General features: G+C 38.7%; 1 protein-coding gene and 1 long non-coding RNA gene across 8 annotated transcripts in view; one reads left to right on the plus strand and one right to left on the minus strand.

The window, feature by feature from the left end:
- Positions 1-22,558, plus strand: part of MCC (MCC regulator of WNT signaling pathway) — a 217,772-nt gene that overhangs the window by 160,016 nt on the left and 35,198 nt on the right. For all 7 annotated transcript variants that reach the window (XM_026120081.2, XM_026120078.2, XM_026120083.2 and 4 more), the window contains 5 exons: positions 1,508-1,644; positions 5,682-5,845; positions 11,038-11,244; positions 21,375-21,521; positions 21,852-21,941. In XM_026120081.2, the coding sequence (XP_025975866.1) occupies positions 1,508-1,644; positions 5,682-5,845; positions 11,038-11,244; positions 21,375-21,521; positions 21,852-21,941 (745 nt within the window). The remainder of the gene's footprint in view (positions 1-1,507; positions 1,645-5,681; positions 5,846-11,037; positions 11,245-21,374; positions 21,522-21,851; positions 21,942-22,558) is intronic.
- On the minus strand, positions 1,638-22,345 carry LOC135325009 (uncharacterized). The gene is made up of 4 exons (XR_010386234.1): positions 22,172-22,345; positions 19,360-19,500; positions 14,876-14,974; positions 1,638-2,280 (listed from the first exon to the last, which is right to left on the minus strand). It is a non-coding gene; the product is annotated as an uncharacterized LOC135325009 (long non-coding RNA).

Below are 22,558 nucleotides of genomic sequence, written 5' to 3' on the forward strand. Positions count from 1 at the left end.
CCTTAAAGACCTTGCTTTGATCTAAATCTTGATTTTAACCAGTTGACCTGCATTTTTTTAATAATAGTCACTAACTGCTTCTGATAAAGTCTAATTTTCTTTGCAATGAAGCAAATGTAAAAGTTAGAAGAGCATAGTAGTTCCTAAAGAAATTACATCTCAGTAACTTCGGAAACCCTGCTTGGCAAACAAGCCGAAATTCCTTTTTTGTGTTGTTCTGGTCATTTGTCACCTCTGCCACTTTGGTAGAAGACTATTCTTCACTCAGTGTTCCCTGTATGTATGAGCCATATTCTCTGCTAATTTGCCTGGCAAATCCAGTCAAACCTTCAGGCTAAATCCTGCAAGATTTCTGCATGAAATAATCATCGCTGTATAGTGCGCACACAGCAGACTTAGATTACAAATGCCCCTCACAGATGCAGATCCCCAGATAGCTCTTTGCTATTTCTTGCTGCCTCCAAATCCGGACAACTCCATTCTCACACTCTTATCCACCCTACTGCTGAAACTGCAGCAAAATGAACTTCTGCACTTAATGTGTAACAAAATGAGGGCTGTTTGCTCACTTATCAGAAGGCCTCTGCACCTGTATAAACTGATGCTTTTCTCATGTTCAAAATGTACACCTTACTGTCAAAATAATCATTACTGAGGTAAAATTTATTTTTCTAAGTTGCATCACCAAGTGGATCAAAAGAAGAAAAATGTTTACAAATGTTCTCAGGCAAAGCAATTACTCATTTACTTATCTTCTTTCTCGGTGCTTTGAACTCTTCATGTGGAGACAGGAGGGAAAAGCCCTAATTTTTTAAGCTCATTAGCTTTAGCTAAAGTTTTCTATGGCCTAAATTATTATGGTAGAACCAGCTTGACAAAGAATACCTAGAACTCAGATAACTGAGTCTTTTTGTTTCCCGGTAACTGCAGCAGTTTGATGCCGTACTCGCTTCTCTGTTCCCTTCCTTTTGAGAAGGGAAATGAAAACCTGCCTGTCCCGGGGAGAATTCGGATGCACGTGTGTAGGTACATGCATGTGTGCACTTGCTTTGCACATGAGCCTACAGCAGGCTCAGGCTGAGAGACAGACCAAAACAGGTTATTGCCAATCTGCTGTGGGTCAAAAGCTGCCTGTGCAGATTAAGAGTGGTCAGTTAGGGAGTTACTGCAAAGCAGTGTATGTCCTCCTTGCACACATCCTCGCTTATACATGTGTGTGAAAAAAACCCCTGAGTTCCACTCATCGTTTAGTCGTATGGTGATCTGGAATAATAAAGACCTGGGGAGTAAAGAAATTGAAGGCAGACACTGGCTACGACAAGTGGCAGGTGCAGCACAGGGGAAATTGCTTTGTGGTAAAGGATACAAATCCTTCTTGATTGGATGGACAAAGCCCTGTTACTCTCTTGTGGATTGTATCCTGTTGCTCTGATTACAAGTCTGAAATAAGTGCCACGGAGTTGCATATTTCAAAGGTTTTTATTTTTGCCTTTGCGCTCTCTCCCAGGGAGGAAGATGAGTATTCGGAGCTGCGGTCAGAGCTCAGCCAAAGCCAGCATGAGGTCAACGATGACTCACGCAGCATGGACCAGAATTCTGTTTCGGTACCAGAGAATCAGTCCACCATGGTCACTGCAGACGTGGGTGAGTTATGCTTCTTAGTAGATGTGATGCTTTCTAGCAATAGAAAGATATTCTATGCTTTGAAATGCCCATCAAACATTTGGTGAGGCAATGGATAAATATAGGCCGTGTTAATCAAAACAAATGTTGGAACTTCTCCACAGCTGTGAACTTGCATTTGAAGTAATCTCCATGTCTTCATGTGGAATAGCTACGGAGTCTGAAAGGGAATGATCTGTTCAGGAGAGCTTATGACTTTTGGGGAAGAAGGTGCGGGGGGAGGCTATGCGCATGCCGTACATGTACCAGTAAAGTAGTCTAACCCTAGAACAGAATTGCGAGCTGAGTAAAAGTTGGGGGAAAAGGCCTGGGGAATGGAACCATCTATCTAGCTCTTCTACAACCTCATTATAGAAGATGTCTTCAGTTTTTGAAAATTGAGAGCTTTTTTCAAGTATTGTGTACAAATAAACTATTCAATTGGATTTAGAGCAGGGTAAATCTGACCTAAGCCATTCAAATACAGCGCAAGGAGAGAGCACCTCCAGTCAGTCTATATGTAATGTTTTGTGGTTAAGAACTAAGAGGGCAAGTATCTTTTCTTCAGAATTTCATCTGTTTTGCCATCCAGGCACAATTATTGATCATTTGAAGAACCTGCAAGTACAAAAAAGTTACTGTAATCCAAAAATGCACATGATTGTAATATAAGCATGAGCAGATATAAGGCCTTAAGTATGATAACATTCTAACTGTTTGGACACAATTGCAACCACAGTTAACCGCAGGCTAACGGGCCTCTGGTGTAATCCTCACTGTGACCAACTTCCAGAATTCTCTTCAGAACATTATTTCTCTTAATTTATATTTAAAAACAAATAGTTCATCTTCCTTTTCTTCCCTAGGTAAACTACCTGTGTCTGTGGGAGCTTCTTTAGGCTGATACTATACGCAAGCACTATTTTAAGAAATCATTGAGACAGCAGTCTTAATCCCTGTTGCAGAACTTATGGTCCTTATATATTAGGCCATTAACTTGATGTGAGGCTTTGATGGTTATAATGCAACATGTAATATTTGTTTCCCTACATTTGATAAACTGTATTGAAACAGTTTCCACTTACTTAGAGCACTTCATTAGTGAGAATTTTTTGCTGTGTTTTTTTTTTTCCAAGACAGTACTTTCTAGAATTGACCTGAGAACAGGCTGACCCTTGGGCCTGGTATTTGCTACCCTTGGGCCTGGTATTTGCTACCCTTGGGCCTGGTATTTGCTACCCTTGGGCCTAGTTAGTATTTGCTGCCCTCAGGTGCAGTGTAATAACTTAGAAAATATGCTGCTATTGTAAGTAACCATATAAAATAGAGATTTTCTGTTTGAGTTCATAAATTGAAATAAATGACACGAACTCCGGAACTGCATTTGCTTATAAATGCAAGACCTACTACAGCACATTTGTATTTCAGGGCCTTGAATTTCTAGAAGCACTGAGAGAACAATATTAATAATAACATAATAGCTAAGTAACCCACCTCTGGAGTCCAAGGAATTTTTTAATATTTAACAACAGATTGTATGTGGTCAACATATTTTGGTAGAGGTTTTTATATTCTTAAAAATTGAACACTTTAGCTTTCAAAAATAAATGCTTACTGTTAAGTTTTTAGCTGAAAAGATTCTAACATGAGTTCTCTTTTCTTTCTTTTTTTCTTTGACAAAGAATTTCAAACTAATTTACTTTTCAGCATTTATTTTGTGGTTGGGGCTTTGATTTTGTTCCTCGTGGGATGGAGCTGAAGTAGGTTTGTGTACATTAACAATAAGTTGTCATTTTAAGTTTCTGCTAACGGTGGGAAACATGGAAATAGGATGAAATATAGCAACATAAAATAAGAAAAGAATGTTAGCCCTAGGGTTTTTTTCATTTACCCATGTTTGTCTTCCACGTGTAGTCTCTGTTTTTTGTGTTTTTGAGGGTTTTTTTTGTTTCAGTGTTCCTTTGAAAGTAAATCCTTTTGTGTTTGTGTATTTTATTTTTATTCATATATATATATATATATATATATAAAAAATATATATATATATAAATGTAAAATGTACGTATATATAAATGGTAAATACTCGTGACCTGATAACTATGTATGGCCTTGCTTATTGCACTAATGGAATGAGCATCAGTGACTTAGAAAATACATTAATATGTCATGATACGCTAATGCATTTAGATATGCTGTTCTACTCCTGTAAGCAATAAAGCATTAAGAGCTAAAATTATTAATCCTCTGTGGTATATCTTGCAAAGCTCATGATTGGGTTACACTAGCTTTCTGAGAGAAATGTGTGTCTAACATTATTTTGTAAACCCTTATTTTTCAGGGGGAAAAAATGATACTCTAGGGCCAAAACTTAGCACATGTGGTCTTGTGTGAAGGTTGTTTGTTAAAATGGGCCAAATGTGGATTATATGTTACAGAGATTAAGGAATTAAACAAAAAAATAGCTTTTTACAATTAAACATCCTCTGTGGTAGATGCCACTCATAAATGAATTTTATTATTAAGGGGTATTTTTTATGTTATTATTACAGCAGACGGGTGATTGTTAGCCAGGAGCTACATTCAAGAGTAATGTTTTAAATGCATGTTGCCCATTCACATTTGTTATGTTAAATCTGTGACTTCATTATAAATTATTTTTTTGGACAGCAATAGTTTCATGTTTATGCATACTAGAGAACGATTTGCGGTAATGAGTCTACAGTTATTTACTTTCTGGCCACCTCCTTCCTTCAATACCTACCTCTTTCAGTCTCCTCTTGAACTGCTATTTTTCAAGGCAGTCTAAAATAATCTGTTGTCTCATGCTTGTTAAGTTTTAGATGCAGTTCAATGCCAAACTCCTTCAGGCCACTTTAAGAACCTCAGCTGTGAGGCTTGTATTTGGAAATTCTGACTGTAGTGAAACCCTCGGAGCAGTGGTATAGAAATAACATCCTGCAGCAAGAGTGCCTGCCACTCTTTTTAATAAGGTATAGGAGCTGATAATGCACTGCTATCGCAGGATGCACCACTTGTGTACTGTACAGTAAGCAGTTAATGTAAAAGTCTTCTTGATTAGTAACCTAGAAATAAATACCAACTAATGCTTTTGAGAGAGAGCACAAAAGTGAATTCTACCACGTGTCTGCCCTAGCAATTACTGCTATGTATTGCCGAATGTGAGCTTAAGAAAGATGAAAATAAAGTGAACTAGCATGGTCAGGAGCCCCAGTTGTTTTTTACAGAAATGGAGGGCACCATGGCAATGCACAAGGCACCAGAAAAACTTTGCCTAAGAACTGCAGAGGAAGAACTGCCACTTTTTGTAATTCAGATAGTGTTCTTGTATATGTTGTTAATACAACTGTAGTGTGGAAAAAAAAAAACAAGGGCTACTCTTACAAGTCGTGAATATTCTGCAATTAAATCTGAAAAAAAACAGGTGTAAAAATGAAACATGGGCTCTAAGATAGTTGCTATGGATCTTTTTTGCAAACATGAAGATTTTTGAAGTTGGGAGGTGCTTAAGTGCAACTACAAAAATTTCTCTGAGAAACATCAAGTGATAATATCATTGAATGTACTGGGTGGAAGAATAGTTGACTTTCCAGAGAAAAACCTTTGAGGGTAAGAAAATCAGAATAATAAGGACTGAAGAGCAGGAAGAGTAACAAAAAAGAAGTTGCATAGTCTGTTAGCATGTGGTGTCTTAAAGTTTTGCCCCTCAGAAAAGAGAGCTTTTTGAAGTAAAAATGAGCTCTTCAGATAAGCAGGGGGAGTGTTATTTTTCAAGTATTGGGTGGATATATATTTGGAAGTAACTTGTGATTTGAGTTGAGGTGGTTACGGTGTTTAAGCCTGTCAGCTAGTGAGGAAAAAATGTCAGATTACCTTTACAGGACATAGCTTTAACAAAAGGAGTGTTTAGCAGTTCTGTAACAGGTACTTCCTGGATCAGAGTTTGTTGTTTCACTGAGTCACTCTGTTCTTGTCAAATATGTGTTCTTTTTATTTTGTAGATAACTGTAGTGACTTGAATTCAGAACTGCAAAGAGTGCTGACAGGTCTGGAAAATGTTGTCTGCGGGAGGAAGAAGAGCAGCTGCAGTTTATCTGTAGCAGAAGTGGATAGACATATTGAACAACTCACCACTGCCAGCGAACATTGTGATCTAGCCATTAAGGTATCAATAACTAATCACTAAATGCAGTGAGTAGCTTGCATGAGAGGTGACAATATTCTGCAGAAATAGCACTTTATTTCCAAACATGGCAAAGTACTTTGCAAAAAATCAACTCTAGCTCATAGTATCTGTTGCATAGGTAGTCATACACCTGCTAATATACTAAATTCTCCAAGGCACAGGAGGAGCTACTAATAGATTTTTTTTGGTCTCAAAACAGAGATGCATTTTTCTCATCTCCACTTCAGAGATGAGAGAAACTGGAGCACTCCGCAGTTAATTTACTCTCTGAAGGTTATCCAACAAATGAGTTGTCACTTGCTCAAGGTCACACAGCTAGTCAGAGCTGGTGACTGAGACTACAATATGTAACACTTTCTAAAGTTTGAGGATAAAATGCCATAAACTACATGTAAATTGTGGTTTTGCTGGCCTGTGGTATAAAGCTAGTATTTAACACAAAGTATGTAGTGATAGACTAGTTCTAGCAAGATAAGCCAGCCACAGAAACAAGTAATTCAATCAATACTTGTATGTCTTGGTTTTATGGTACACAGAACAGTAAAAGGAAAGGCTGGTAACACACGTAATGAAGGAGTTGTAATTCAAATCCTTAAAGCAAGGGAATAGTAAGATGCCTTACTGTAGAAAGGGAAACAAGTGAACAATTTTTTTTGTGTCAGATGGAAAAGCAGCAGTGACTTGTTTATCTAAGAGCAAGTGTGTTGACGCTTACTCTTGATGTGGTGAGGTCTGTGACCATTCTGAACTGCTCAGGCCTTTGGCATGCTCAGGGGAAAGGTCAGCTCTGTTCCTGGTGATGCCTTAAAAATATAATTGCCTGTGAAGAACTTAATGTTGAGTGGTAGGTTGATGAACGTGTGTATGTAGGACAAGGAGAGAGACACCCGAGTCTCTTGCATTTTCTGGAGCTTTAGGATTACGTATTCCCAGTACTCCGTGTTCACCGAGAAAGAGATTGTGGATCTTAGAAAACAGATGGAGATTGGTCTGTGCTTAGTCCACAAAATCTCTAAAGTGAGAGATGAGAGCTTTTGCAGGAAGTGGATTCAGTAAAATCACAAAATAGCTGCCAGAAGTTTAGTTCTCAAGCTTTTTGTTTGTTTTAACTCCACTGTTTACTGTTGATTCAAAGTAACTACAATCAAAGTTTTATCAGTATAAGTAACTGTCAGCAGCTTTTCCCCAATACAAGATACAGTCCTTTTCCTTTCGTGTGATCTCTCCAGGCACAGCTATTTTGTGGGCTGTGGAAAGGGGAGGCTTTCCCACTGCCTATGCAGTAGAGTCTGGGATTGTTTGCCTTGGACGAGTGATAGCACATAAAGGATATTAACCTTTCAAGAAGATAAGGAAACTGTCTGACGTGCTCAGATTACGAGTTGCAGAAGCATTTCACCAATGTGTTTAATGTAGCAAAAATATGCAGAGTTCCTCTGCAATTCCACCGATTGCTGCAGGTTGTTTCTGCTTTCCTGCTTCCACAGAGTGAGAACTGAGTTCTTTAAAATGCATAAAATCATGTATGGAAACCTGGCATGTTCTGATATTTAATCTTTTGCTTTTACTGTTGGATGATTTTCTTCATTGGTGAGCTACCGTATTAGTGTTTTGGATATTTCAAATCCTCCTGCTTTGATGATTAGATTTTATTGTTGTTTTTAATCTAGTTTCTGGTAAATTTGTTGCTGATTTTTATACAAATCAAGTGACTGTAGCTAGCTCAAGTGTTTCTGCCCTGCAAATAAGAAAAGACATTGAAATGAGCAGAGCATCTTGATAAACTGCAAAGTTACAAAACTTTCCTTTGCTTAAGAAGATTTACACAGAATTGACTGGTTAATGCTTAGGATATTTCAAAGAGTAACTATTAAACCCAGTAACTGATACTTAACACTAGCTAGCAAGCTCTAAAAATGAAAAAAGCTGTATATACTTCTCATCATTAACCATTTAGAACATGAAAACAGTTGCACTGAGTCAGACCAAAAGTCAACCTGTCCGAGGGCAAATGCTGATGGAAAGACCATATTGATCAAGACATGCATAGTATATTCTTCTCCTTCTTCCATGCATGCTTCCAGCATGTTGTGGGTTGGGAACTGCTTGAGCCAGGGATGCCATCTTTGTGCTTAATAGTCTTGGATGGAGTTTCCTTCTGTGATCGTATCTAGTGACTTTTTTAAAACCACCTAAATTTTTGATATCCATAATATCTGGAAGCAATAGATTCTACCAATGACTTATGCCATGTGAAAAAGTACTGTTTTTTTCTTCTTTTTAAACCTGATCCTTCCTGAGTTTATCTGATATCATGTCTGTAGCATAACACCTTAGTGAGGAGACTGAGGCAGGGAGTGTGGATGACAGGCAGTGTCAGAGACAAGACTGGAATTACCATGTTAAAACATCCAGCCCTGTGCTTAGAACTTGCAGGTTAGTCCTATAATCTATGAAATTACACTTGGATTTATCTGCTGTGCAGCAGCATGCCCAATGTAACTACTCTGTGCCACTGCTTTGAAGAAAAAAACCCCACCACAGTAGCTTGTGCAGATATATCTGCATATGGTACTTTTTGCTCTATTTACCATGGTGGATGTAGCATGTTGCTAATGAAACCAGAGAACTGTAGCAGTATTTTAGTGAGCAGAAGGATATTGATCACGTTCAGAGCATGGGAGCAGAGCAGCAGAAAGGTCCCTCAGCTTTGCTGAGGACCACAGGGCAGCCACTAGTGTGACTGTCAGACCCACGCTGGTGCTATTGCTGCCTAAAGTTTGTAGTTGTGTGGGCAGATAGTAGCAATGGAGGGTCTGGAGAAACAGCAGCAGCCTCTCTGTCCTCTGTTGATAGCTCTGCAGCCTTGAATCCCTGCTACTTTCTCCTCATGAGTCTTCCTCTTTCAGTATTGCTCCAGGCTTGTCATTCCCGACAGCACTGTGAGGAGGAGCAGAGGCATAGGAAATGGAAGGGCTGAAAAAATAGCAAGAGTAGGAACATGAGGAATAGGGAAAAAGGAGGCAGCAGCAGAACTTGGTGTTAAGAGAGAGCTGAGGGAACAGCGGGGGCATGTGTGAGACGGGGGATCTGGGGAGGGGAGGGAGAAGTGACAGCAACGAAGAGGCAGTTTTAAAAATAAAACTGGCATCAGAGGTTCCCATCTTCAAGAGAGAGCCATCCTGTTGCTACAGAACTTTTCTTCACGTTGCAAGATTAATGTCCATGTGCACATCCAGAACTTGAACTCTTCCTCGTGTTGAAATAACCTATCTTGTTTTCTCTATCTGATTGTTTGAGACCTGTAGGTCCAGGTGAAAGTAATATAAGGGGGTGCTGCAGCTTCTATTGTCTTAGAGATATTGCAAGGCATTTCTCCTCAGAAAATTATTTGAAGCCTTCTAGCAAATACGTAAGCAGAATTATAATTTAGATACTTTGTGGAATTTGGTATTTATGACTCTAAACGTATTACAGTTTTATGGGGGAGGGGAAGGGGAATATGAAATATGATTTAAAGGAGTACACTGAACCTTGCTGCAAAAGTTTTGTCCCTGCTTCTTCCACAGAGGCTTATAGAGTAACCTTCAACTAGTTGTTAAAAACAATTTCTTTTCTTTTGTATGAGTGTCTTTTTATGCCTGCTAAGGATGGGACTCTTGCTGTGCTCGAAATTTGTTAAATAATATTAATTTATTAATAACAATAACAACAATTCTGGACAAACAGTAAAACTTCATTGGTACTTCAGTTAGGGTCACTGCATTGGGAAGATTTCTTACAGAGAAAAGCAGAGTTGTATTTTCAGTGTGGCTTGGTTTAGCATTTTCGGCTATTCTCTAGTTGGTCTTTTTATTCCCTCCCAAATTAAGGGCACTCCCCTAATTTAAATAGTCACCTTTATTATATATTAAAAATTAAGGCCTTTTTGAGGGAAAAAAAGACAAAAGAAACAAAAAAAATAATTAGACTATTTTAAGTCTAATGTGAGAATGAGTTGGAATATGGAATTGAAATATGAGTTATGTACCTCACATATTGGACTTTAAAATATGGGCTTTAGCTATAACTTGTTCTCGGGACATCCAGTGAAGTGAAACTTTCCAGATTGCTAGTTACATCATATATTCATTAATTTTCTGCCTTTCTCGCTACCATTTTAAGGTGGACTGCTTTAAGAGAGGTTCAGAAGCTTATTAGCAACAATCAGGGGTTTTGCTTGATGTAAAGGTCTTTGGATAAATTACAACATTTAGCACAGGCACAGCGTATGTTAACTGCACAGTGGTAGAAGAGCTGCACGTAGTTACCCGACACATTGAGTGTTATGCTGTGTTTTAACATGTTGGAATGACCAGTCTCCCTTTATGTTTAGCCATGGCAGTGTCTGTCCCCTTGCTGGTGGGGTGGATGGGTGGTGGTGGTGGTGTGGTTTTTCAGTTTCACCCACTGGAAGTTGCTCAATCTCTTTTGTGCTGGCTGGCACCTACAGGGCACAGTTCTGAGCAAGGGAAGGGGGTGTCAAATGCTGGAAGGTGTTATGTCCCAGAGAAACCTAAACTTTTTTTTAGGCACTAAAAAGGCTGTAACGTTTCTGTCTTAATGTAAGCCTAGCCAATGTGCGTTTTCTTTCTTTTATTTCTGTGTCCCCTCTAGGAAAGAATATGTCCCCAGGGACAGAAAGAAGAGAGTCCTCCTCTTTGCTCTTCCCACTCTTTTTGTTGTGCTTTTTGCAAAGTTGGTCCAGCATGAAGAAAGGCCCCATGCCTTGCACATACAACCACAGGCCAGGCTCAGGCTGCTGCTGTCTGTCTGTTACCCTGGCAGGGAAATGACATTGCTAGCCCATGGCAAAGAGTCATTAATTTGTTTTAAAGTGCTTTGAGAAGAAGTTGGTGGGATTACTGTCACTAATCGTGTTTTATAAAAGTAAGACAGCTGGTTTGTATATAAAGAATCCCTCTGCTTTCATGTCAGAGAGTATGAAAAATTTTAATAAAATGGCTGACTCTAATTTTGGACAAAAGAAGCAAAGTAATGGTGTTGGGGGGGGAGGTGTATGCATGTAATGGTATATTTGCCTTTTACACATTTTTTTGCTGTGTACCATTAGTCTCGTTTAATCACCTTTGTCTGGTTCTTTCTGTTTTATGGTGACTGTATTTTTGCAGACAGTAGAAGAAATTGAGGGTGTACTAGGACGGGATCTTTATCCAAATCTATCTGAAGAGAGATCTCGATGGGAAAAGGAGCTAGCTGGCCTGCGGGAAGAGAACGAGAGCCTCACTGCCATGCTGTGTAGCAAAGAGGAAGAGCTGAACAGGACCAAGGCCACCATGAATGCTATTCGTGAAGAAAGGGACAGATTGCGCAGAAGGGTAAGGCCTGCCAACCATCTCAACAGTGCATAGAAAAACACTTCTTGTTACAGGGGACATCTGAGTCCTGCTAGTCCATGTAATTTTGCCATCAGGCTTCTTTTTCATTTAGCCAAGCTATATGAATTACAGAGCTAGGACAAAACTGAACATAACTGGAAAAGTGTGTAAGATGAACAGCCAAGGTGTATAACAATCTTATGTCAGAGATCATGTGTTAACAGAAAACCTGATATTCATCTCCAAGGAAGCACGTGTAACTTGTCCATAGAGAAAGCAGATGTTCATTTAGTGAATTTTTCCTGTGAGGCATGTTTTTTCCTGTAAACCAGAAATATGTCTTTGTTTTTGAAGAGAATTCAATTTGTGATTAGGAGAAAGAAAATGAGCAGGAGTCCTGTCACTGGGTAATAATTCTCTGAACTGAACAATGAGTAGCCCCAGCCATGTCCTACTTCCCTGTCTCCATTTTTTGACTCTGCTATGTCAGATAAAGGCCTTGTGTTTTGTGTGGACTCTGAAATAAGAATAATGGAAATTGTTATAAAAAAGATGAAAGCTCAAGAGAATGTGAGCTCAATCCCTGTTACCTTTTAAATTAGTTAACCCTGTCTCTGTTAAATATATAGTGTTTTAGCTACATATCAAATAATTTCAGTTTTAAAACATGGCTGTTTCAAGTTTGTGCTCAGCCTGGGTGACAGTTTAGAGGATCATATGTTGTTAAAAATTGTTGATAGCATTATCATTTAATGACAGCAGAGCAACTCTTTATGCAAGCTCTATGTTTCTAAAAGCATTATCCTTTAACAGCTGTATCATTTTAGGATGAAGTTATACTGTTTGTTTTGTCTAATCTTCGGGTATCAAGCTACAAATTATTTTGGCAGCACTCTCTAGCCTCCCTTAACCCTTAAAAAAAAAAAAAAAAAAAAGTGAAGGAAGAATTGTGATCTGCCAACATACAAAACCTTATCACTTCTCTGGCTTTTCTTTTCTAAAATTTCCTTCTACTATCTATCATAAGAGTAAGTAGTTTTCAGACATGATAATTTTGGAGTGGCTTTGTACTGACTTTTCTCTTAAAATAGAGTCACTACCACCCCTTGAGCTACAGAAGTAGTGTTCAGGCACCTGGTGAATTACTGTAGGATTTAGGGGAGGGGGAAGGAGTAAAGTGTGCACTTGTGAAATTTGCTTGCAGAAACACAGATGATACAGAGCAGTATTGGGATACCATACAAGAAAAATTAGATGACTGTGAAGAATAGAAGTAGAATTAAATTTTGAGAAGTATGGAGTCCAAGTTTGTGTAAAACTAGTAACAAGAATTATACTGACAGCCAGGAGCCCCACAGCTGAAAAAGAGAAAAGGGGAAAGAACTGGTGTTTGTACCCTCAGATATCAGGATGACTGAGAAACTGATGTGTGGTGGCAAACACAATTGGAGGAGGTACCAGATAAGGTATTTCCAGTAAAGAAAGGAAGGACTGTTGCAATTTATGTAAAGAGTGATGAGATCTGATCTGGAATGTTATATGTAGTTCTAATCCCTTGTGCTCAAGAAAGTTCAACTTGAATTGACAGCGAAAGATGTAGAAGATGGTCAGAGAAATGGGCAACGTGCTTGGAGAAGTGACCAAAAGAGACTGTCATGTTTAACCTGACAAAACAAAATCTGAATACAAATTTGATTTCTCTTTGTGAATACCAGAGAAAGCAAACAAGGATGGGAGATAATGACTGTTCAAGCTTAGGGACAAAATTGGAGCAAGAACAAATTAATATATACTACCCATGACTATATTAGATTAGAAATTAGCCTATGAAGTTTCTAACAGACCAGCAGATTGCAGTTTTGAAGCAACAATAAGGCGTGATGTTAGTGCCTAACTACTTTTAAAATGGAGCTTAAAATATTTAAAAGTATATTTGGGTGATGTAATATATGACTATGCAGAGATACAATCCTGGGTTTGATGGGTTACTTTAGGATTGTATCAGAAGCAAAGCAAAAAAACCCTACTTTTAATTGACCCAGTTAATATAGCTGCACTATTCCTAGAGCTAGCTGTAGTATCTCTACAAAACTGTATTGTTTTGTCTGATTGCCTGCAATAGCGGAGGATTGGGTTAGATGACGAAGAAAATGCCTTCTAGTCCTGTGTATGTGGATAATGCTCGAATTGGTGAGTTTGCGTTGGAATTTCCACTGGTATTCCCAGCAGAAGCATTTGTGGAGTCACACAAGTGCTGGTTACGTTATGAAATACATATGCAATTTCCTTAGTGCAGGCGGGGGCCTAGGAGTGAAAGGACAGAGTGTTAATCATGTTGATCTAGTAGTTGTTGGCCTCTCTGGAGCTGCTAATGTGGATGCTGCACACGTTACTGATGCATCTCAGTTATGGAAGCAACTCTTGTGAAAGCAGAATTGAGATCAGCAACTTGTTTCATGTCAGTGCCTAGAAGGATTGTCAGATGAGAGCATCAGTGTGATGTTACTGACCTGAATTTCCTTCAGACCAGTGACCCAAGAGATGATAGGTCTTGAATTGCTCTGTAAAGATTGTGAGCTCACTGTCCTACAAAACAAGCCAGTTATGTAATGTCTGTTCACTCTTTTTTAATTAAGGAAACTCTTTTTTGATAGAATGAATAGATGTGTCTTGCCATAACCTGCCGATGAGTGAATGGCTAATGTTGGACTGGCACAGAGCATAACAAGATCAAAGCGACTATATTGAGACACAATTGGCAGTTTTTTCCTTTTTCATTTATTTTGCATTTATAGAGGGCTCTATTGAAATACAGTTTTTAATATCATCCTTAACTTGTAGAACAACTGGTTTATTTTCCCTACAAGAGAAATCTGTTCATGACGTATGACTGTGTCAGCAATACTCTGTAATTGGTGCACTGGAAACCATATTTGCATTTGTAATATAACTTTGTGTCCATAGTTGCAACAAAATAAATGTTTTCTTTGACCTATTAAATATTTTCTGTATGCCACCTGAACTCAGAGTCACTTCAGATTATTTCCCTGGAGAGTGGAAAAGGAGATCCAACTAAAATTTAGTTATTGTTCTTAAATTAAATTGGGTAAAGAGAATAAGCTGAAGTTGACCAGATCAATAGGTGCGTTACTTTAGCCCAGCGCCTGTAATCAAGCAGAGTGCTCTCAATAGGTTTTTCTCAGGCTTGTTAGAGATTTAATTTAATTAGGTATTTAATGTGCTCAGTTAACAGATTGTGCTGCTTTCTAGAACAGTAGCTAAGAAACAACATGCATATGGAGTTTTGTTTCTCACGGGTCATTAGTAAATGAAGTAATCACTTATTTCTGTAGGGTGCCTGCAGTGTAGCTGCTAATTTCATAACACAGAGGTTTATTTTACCTCTGCATGATATGGTAATATTAAAAATAAACTTTATTTAAGTTTGGGCTTAGGTAGGTCGATACCCTAGAAAACTGCTTACCAGCATATATAGGTGAGCCTAATTCTGAATCCACTAATGCAAATAAGAGGCTGGAGAACTTCTGTACCAGTACATGAGATAATATTAGAATAAGATTGGAATCGGAGCAGTACTATTTACAGTTGTTAAATGTAGCAACGCACTTACGTAGTAGCAGAAGAAGTAATTGTGTTCTCAGACAAAATCTCTTCTATCCATCGGGGAGTCAGTGAGCAATACTGATAGAGCGTATAAACTCCAGCACGACTGCAGAAGTAAAAGATGTTTGGTTTTTTTAATTACTGCCCATGAAAGTTAGCAGATTAGTAGTGCCTCAGCACAGTCCCCAGCAGCATGGTGGCATGTGAAGTGGTAGGTGCAGGCAATGTTCAGGCTTCCCTTGGGCTTTTCTGAAGAACTAAGTCTAAAATGAAAAGGCAGGTCCAGCTCAGTGGAAGTCTGTTAAATCTTTAATTCTCTGCATAAGCCATATGTCACTATTACAGCTTGTGCAGTTAATCAAACGCTGATAGTTGTGATGATTTTTTGTATCTATTCCTAACTCAGCTGAATTTGCCAAACTGATCAGAAAAGCAAGAACTTTGTATTTTAGCTATATTCTACTTATTGAGACCTTATTGAAATTGTAACCTTGAGTGGAGTGGAAAAGCATGGTTTAATATGTGATCCCTACAGCTGCCCAGATTTCCCCCACTCCAAAAAATACAGTTTTAGCATGAGGGCTCTCCCAAAATACTTCATTCCTGCAAACAATTGAAACGCACCCAGACCACAGAGGGGATCAGATCCTTGGCTCCCAGGCATTCCTCAGCCTGTGCTCTCCTCTCATGACACAAAGTTGGCATGAGCAGCTCGACTCTCCTCCTTTCGGCATCCTTCATTTCGGGGTCAGAAAGAATTGCTCCAGATTGCTATGTTATGGGTCTTTAGAGATTATTATGAGCTTGCACAGTTTAAAGTGATCCTTGAGCTCTTCTGTCTGCTTGTCTTTTGGTATGCACCAGAGACCTGAGGTAGCAGCCAAAAGCTATTTCCATTCCCCTTTTCCTTCAGCTGCGTAGTATTTGCTTACACAGCAATATCTCAGCTTAGCTGTTAAAGAGCTAGAGTTTTGCTTTTATTTCCAAGCTTGTATGCAAATGTGCAGTGATTAATCTGAAATTAAATGAAGGAAAGCCTGAGATAGGCTTCCTGCCCTCATTTGTGTTTGCTTTTCCCGTGTGCTAGCCTGGTTCAGAATACTTCAGCTTTGTTTGAGGCTTTTGGAGAATCCACACTTCACCTCCAATGTCATGTCCTGTCATGTCCTTGATTTTCCTAACTTTGTGTGTTTTATGGAGGTGCAGCACCCAAATCTTTCCACACGGATCAGTAGGCAGCACTTGGTGAGGGACTTAGGTCTGAAAGGTGGCAAAAGCTATAGAGAACTTTGTAACATACCTGTATCACCCAGTGAACTGTAGCTTTTCCTGATACTTAAAAACCCATATGTATAAACCTGTATAGCATACCTGTTTTCCCATAGCTCGGTGTGTGTCTGTGTGTTGTTCCCTTTCTCTGTCCCTCAAAATAATTTTTCAAACTGTGATTTGATTTTCAGTTCTGTGGGAATAACAGAGCTCCCAAAGACAGTTAAACTATTCTGAGTTGCTTCAAACCACACATCTGGGTAGAGGGGAGAGATTCTCTGAATGCCTGTGTTGAAGGAATGACTACAGAGCTGATTCAGCGCCAGAGCAGTCAGTGAGGAGAAAGGGGCCCTTACAAGTACCGGGAAAGCCTTCCCTCAGAGCGTAGGCAGTTCGAGACCACTGCATTCAGTCAGCCACAACAGGCAATCTCTAGGAAATCAGGCCTCCTTAGCTCTCGCGCTCATGGTTGTTTTAAACATTTGAGAGAGGTTACATCCGACTGCAAATAATCACTGCGAGGCCTGATTGAAAGCTTATTAGTGCTCAGAAGCTGGGAAAGGCCCTTGCCACTTAGAGCACCTTGAATTACCACATTAGTGTTTCATTTTCCATCCTCTCCCCTGCAGATTTGCAGTATGTGTAAATAAAATAGTGGGAGAACTATGTTCATTTCCCATAGTTTGTTGTACTTCATCTTCCCTCTCTTTATAACAAAAACAATTTGGAAGTGATATTCAAATGCTTGGAAAAAACCTTCATTACTTAAAGAGTTAAAAGATACTGCATGATAAAACCAGTCACAGATAGGGTTCAAAGAAAAGAATCACAGGCGTGACTTTTATTTCGAAATGGATTGAGAGCAAAAGCTGCAGGTGTCCTTTAAATGTGGAAATCAGTGATAAAAACGGGGAGTTTGTAGTGGTGCATTGTTTTATTGAGAGTATGTTAAGAAATTGTATAGTTATGAGTATGCATGTGTAAAATACGATGAGTAAAATGGATCAATATGTTTCTTAGATTCATGATTATAGGTAACTTGAGTTACCTGAAGTGTCTTCTATAACCCACTATTCATGTTTGCAAACATGTCCATGGTGCCTGTTAACCACTTATGATGTCCTTTATAAATCCAACAGTTTTGTCAGGCCCTTTTTTCTTCTATCCTGACTGTCTTTTAATTTAGTTCTTAAGGCACCCACAATAAGTTATGCTTTTTTCCCCCCCTTGTTTTCTACTCCAGTTCTCAACATTCAAGGAAGAAATTAGACATGCAACTAAACAATTGGTCCATGTTGCTAAACATCAAATATTAATAAATAAAATGTCTATTTGCATCTGACTTGCTCAGTATCTAGGGTATCCTTTGCTCTCAAGTCTCATGGCTGTATTGTCCTGTGTATCACTTAATACCCCTGCTGTTGCTGTTTCCAAAGATCCAGCACTTCTTTACTTCTGGGATTTCCACAGTTCTCCTGGCTTCCTCCAGCCATGTAAAAGATCTTTGCTCTTTCCTTTTTCTTAATGTTGATCTTTGCTCTTTCCTTTTTCTTAATGTTGTCTTCCCAGGTGTTTCCACAGTTGTTTCCTTTATTCCTCTCTATTCTCTCCTATGCCTTGTTTTGTCTGATACTGTAACTTGATCTGCTTGTCTGCCACTTTTCATCTCAATTTAGAGTTTTAGGACCATAGTTCTGATATCCTGCTAGGTGTTGCTGTCTTTAAACTAAACAGGAGGCAAAGGCTGAGGAAATATTTCTTTAAATCACTCCTCTCTATTCCTCACTACCTCACAAATCCACTCCTCCCTGTCTTTCAGTGGATCTTTTGGGTTTTTGGGTTTTTTTTCCTCTTCATCCATAGGATTTTACCAAATTTTTACCAATTCCTGTAACATCTGCCCTTCCTCACTCTCCCATTTCCAAGTACTTACTGTCTCTCACATGCAATACCGTAATCACCTTCTTTCTACTGGTAAACATAATTCTGAGCAGAATAACAGAGCAAGTTTGTCTTACCTGTAGAATCACTGATCTCAAAATGAAGGAAGACCATGCATTCATCACCGATACAGAGAAGCCACCTCTTCTAAACACTTTTTTCCTCAATTTTTTTCTTTGGTTTTCCTTTATTTTTCCTTTAGAATTACTGTTAGTTCAGAAAAGTGCTTTCTGAGGAGATGGTGCATATAGCTCTATTTATGGAGGAAGCTTTGGTGACCAGAAATAGTTATCTGAATTGTCTCAGGGCAGTCATGTAGGTGGGCAACCCAGCTGGTTGGTGATCCTGCCTTGGTGAAGTGTGAATTTTGACGTCAGTGATTCTGCAGGTAAGACAAACTTGTTTTGTTATCCTCCTCCAGGATTATCATCCAGTGCTCGCTGTTCCTAAAGTTAGTGCAGTAATTTATAGCAGTTAATTCAGTGTGTAATTTCTCAAATGAAGGACTGAATTTGTAAATACGTCAAGAAAACAGACAGCTTACTAATGCTTTTTTAAGTCGGGGTTGCTTCTCTGGTACAGTATTAAAGCAGTGACTAACATAGATTGGTAACTGTGCTGTGCTTTGAGTTTTCTTTTATAAATGCTTTCCTAAGCAGAAGTTTTCCTGGTTGTGGCTTTAGTTGGGTTAATTTTTCTCTCCATTGTGAATTTTGTTTTAGGGACCATTAAGAATAATTGACTTTGTAACTGTGGCCAATAATCACTGCTCAGCAATAAAACATAGACCAAAGGAAAGCTATAGGTGTTAAAGTTTTATGTAATACTGTCCTTACATAAAGTGATGTTAAAATTGGGAGTAAGTGAATACACAGTGTTTTAAACAATTTTAACATGCTGTTTCTTGGTTGCCCTTAACTTTACAATGTTACTCGTTTTTGGACTGAAATCTTTCAGGACTGGCTTCTGGGTGTAGGTGAGTATTTTAGCAATTTTTAAGTCAGACATTGAGGCAGAGATTTGATTTTCTGATGAATAAATCCTTAGTGCTTTTTCTGTTTGCTTCCTTGTAAATAATGCTGTAACTTAAGTATTTGGGGAATTTATTTATTTATACGAACAGCCTGGGTTAAGAAATAGTAATAAATGTGATTTCAATTTAAAAAAAATTAGCCTTTTTTTTCCTGGTGTTAATGCAGCAGTACAAATCCTGCCTACGCCTGCACACCACATCTACAAGCAGCAACATACATACATGGCTTATTTCAGTTCTAGACTTACCAGTTAGGTTAAAATGACTGTTTTGCATCAGTGCAGCACTTCTGTCCTTATGGTTTGCATTGCTGCAGCTGTATCCGTGTTGGAAACCATATCCGAACAAAGGAATATCATATGAACAAAGGAGGCCGCAGCTGTGAATATCTAGAAGATACGCGCTATGAATGTACTTTACACACATCTGCTCAGTTAACTTTTAATGGAATTACACTTAGAAAGATCTATAATTTTGGGGCAAATGCCCACATCCATTTTTCAGTAAGTTACTTTAAACACTGGGGATTTGGTTTAGAAGTTTTGTGTACTTCTCCTTGTTGTAACGGGGAGAACAAGGGAGATGTTTGGCTTCACTTTGTTTAAGGTGTAGCACTCCTCCATGAACAGGGAAGCGAGTGTAGTTAGCCTTTTGTGCTCTTACTGTTGTTACCTACAACCTTTTATTAGTAATACATAATTGTTACGCTTTGTTTTGTAAAGCATGGGGTTTTTCTTCTTTTTATAATTAGCCCCTACCTACAAATTCTGATATTTGACAGTAAATCTTCAAACAACCTGACCCTCAGTTTGCATAAAATCTGAAGCAGAAGCAGGGGGATTCCCCAGGGAAGTAGAAGCAGACTGTAGGGGTCATAAGATACTGCTTTGGGGAGAGTAATGCTTCTTATTATCTGGGAGAAATGGGTTTCTAGCTTGAGCCCCTGCTTCAGTGCAGTACATTGAAGGGATCTGTGTATGTGGTAGTGCAGGGAACATCCTGACTGCCACTTCTTTGAACACTGATCTCCGAAGCACTAACAGTGCACTTAATGAGCTTATAGATGAGGAAGGGCCAAAGATGTAATGCAACTCTAATTTTGATATTTTCTGACCGAGAGTTTCGGCTTGCTTATTCAGTTCTTTGCATAAATGTTTTACATTTAGTATAAGATCCCACTTTGTTCTGTAAAATAGGTATCACAGTTGCATTTCATGCTACAAGGGGATATCAGGTAGGCTGAGCTCTGTTCTTATTTCACTGGACTTCTGATAAAGTTTCACCAGTTCTGTTCTGCAATGTTCTAACAAAATCCACACAGAAACTTTCATATTAAGATAAGGATTCCAGCATTCAGGGAAATTTCCTCTTTGAGTGCTTTCCTCTCCCTTGTCTCTCTCCTCATGCTCTTTGTTTGATACCAGAACGCTAGTTCTGTGGGAAAAATGAGCTCTGTCACTTTCCCTTGTGGCATAACTGGGGTGTTCAGCAGACAGTTTATTCTGTGTTTATTAAGAATTATTCCAAGGTAAACACCGTAATTGCATGCTCAGCAATACATTTTGGCTCCCGCAGGCCTCCTTTTTCCCCCTCTAGTCCTGGAGCTCTTTTGATGTCGGTTCTACAAGTACCTGATGTGTTTGTTATGAGGACAGTGCAGCGTTCTGCAATATATGTTTACAGAGACCTTCTGAAAACTTAACTGGGCACTTCCTTAGTGTTTTCTTGTCTGTACACTGCTCACTTTTTGGTAGCTTTACTTAACTGTAGTTTTGAAAGCATGATTAAAATTTCAATGTCTTTGACCTTTAAATATGATGAAGTCATCCTGTGATATTTTTATGTGAAGTGTTTCTTCAGCATTGGAGCTTTCCATTAAGAACAGGATCTTCGTCTGTTTCACTTAGGCCTCATAATCTTAGGATAGGGCATTAGCTTCACCCCCTTCCTCCCCAGATATTTTTTATGCATATAGTACTGCTGCATTGAAGGAGTTATATAAAGCAAGCTGGAACTAATATTAATTGCTCTGCAACATTACATTTGCCTTTTTACACATTGGAAATATTAAAAAAAAAAAAAAAGCGGGGGGGAGTAGAATTTTAAAGCAGTCTCCCCATATGAAAATTTTGCAGCCACCACAGGGCAAAATACAACTTCTGTGCTCAAGCCACAAGCAATCAGGTTTGGTGAGACAATGAGAAAACTTCTGAAATATTTAAACCATAAAGATGTGAAAACAGAATATTGTGTTTTATTATAGGTTCGGGAACTGCAAACACGTTTACAAAGCGTGCAGGCAACAGGTCCATCCAGCCCAAGTCGCCTGACTTCTGCAAATCGACCCATTAACCCCAGTACTGGAGAACTGAGCACAAGCAGCAGTAGCAATGACATTCCCATAGCCAAGGTAAGCTATCATGTATTGCAATAATGCTTATTATCTGGGACAAGTGGGTTTCATTTTGCACAGCTGCTGTGCGGGCATGTGATTACTTGGGAAATATCGCCTAGAATCCCAGGAGAGCTTTCTGTGGTCATTAGCAAGCCCATGAACTTGACCTGCAGAAAGAGAGAAGTACTAATAACTTTTAAGTCTCTCAGTTACAACACAGATGTCAATCTATAGCAGTTTACTTAAGGTTTCCAAAAGTAGTCAGTGAACCAATGATGATGTGTTTTGTATAATGTGTATGGAGTGTGGGGTCCTGTGTAACTTGTGCAGCATTCTGACTTCTAGATTGCTGAAAGAGTGAAGTTGTCAAAGACAAGATCAGAGTCTTCATCGTCTGACAGACCTGTCCTAGGATCAGAAATCAGCAGCATAGGAGTAAGGACTAATAAAAATGTGCATGCATGGTACCTTCTAAATATGACTTGTGTTCCATTAAAAGCAGCATTGTTTTTCTAAAAATATAAGCTAACTGAAAATACCTTAAAGGCTATTTTGAGAAAAATATTTGAACAGAGTATTTCACCCAGCATTAAGATCTCATGGTGTCTAGAAATAATACCTTGAATGACTTTAAGGTGGTAATAAACAGAGTCAATATTACTCACCAAGCAAAGGCTTTTCAGTTGCATTCCACAATTTCTAAATCAACAGAGAACTTCATTCTGCTCTGAAATGCCAGTGTAAATTTGGTAAATACAGTGTTGCTACTGTAGGTTAATATTTATTTCACTGAAAGAACAACTTGGGTCTGACATTTGCTTAGCTTTCAAGGGAGTAAATAACTTGCATATTAACATTTTTAAATCTATGGTGGACTTCAGCCTTTGGTTAGCTAGTAACTTCTTAAAGTAGAAATAACTTCTTAAAGTAGAAACCTGTAAATGTCCTATTCTCTTTAAAATTCATAGAGAAAACTGAATGATTAATATATTGAAGTGAGTACATCCAGACAAACTCAGCTGTCAGTCCAGACAATCTATGGGAGGAATCCA

The sequence above is a fragment of the Dromaius novaehollandiae genome, chromosome Z, assembly GCF_036370855.1.
Source record: "Dromaius novaehollandiae isolate bDroNov1 chromosome Z, bDroNov1.hap1, whole genome shotgun sequence".
NCBI classification, from domain to species: domain Eukaryota; kingdom Metazoa; phylum Chordata; class Aves; order Casuariiformes; family Dromaiidae; genus Dromaius; species Dromaius novaehollandiae.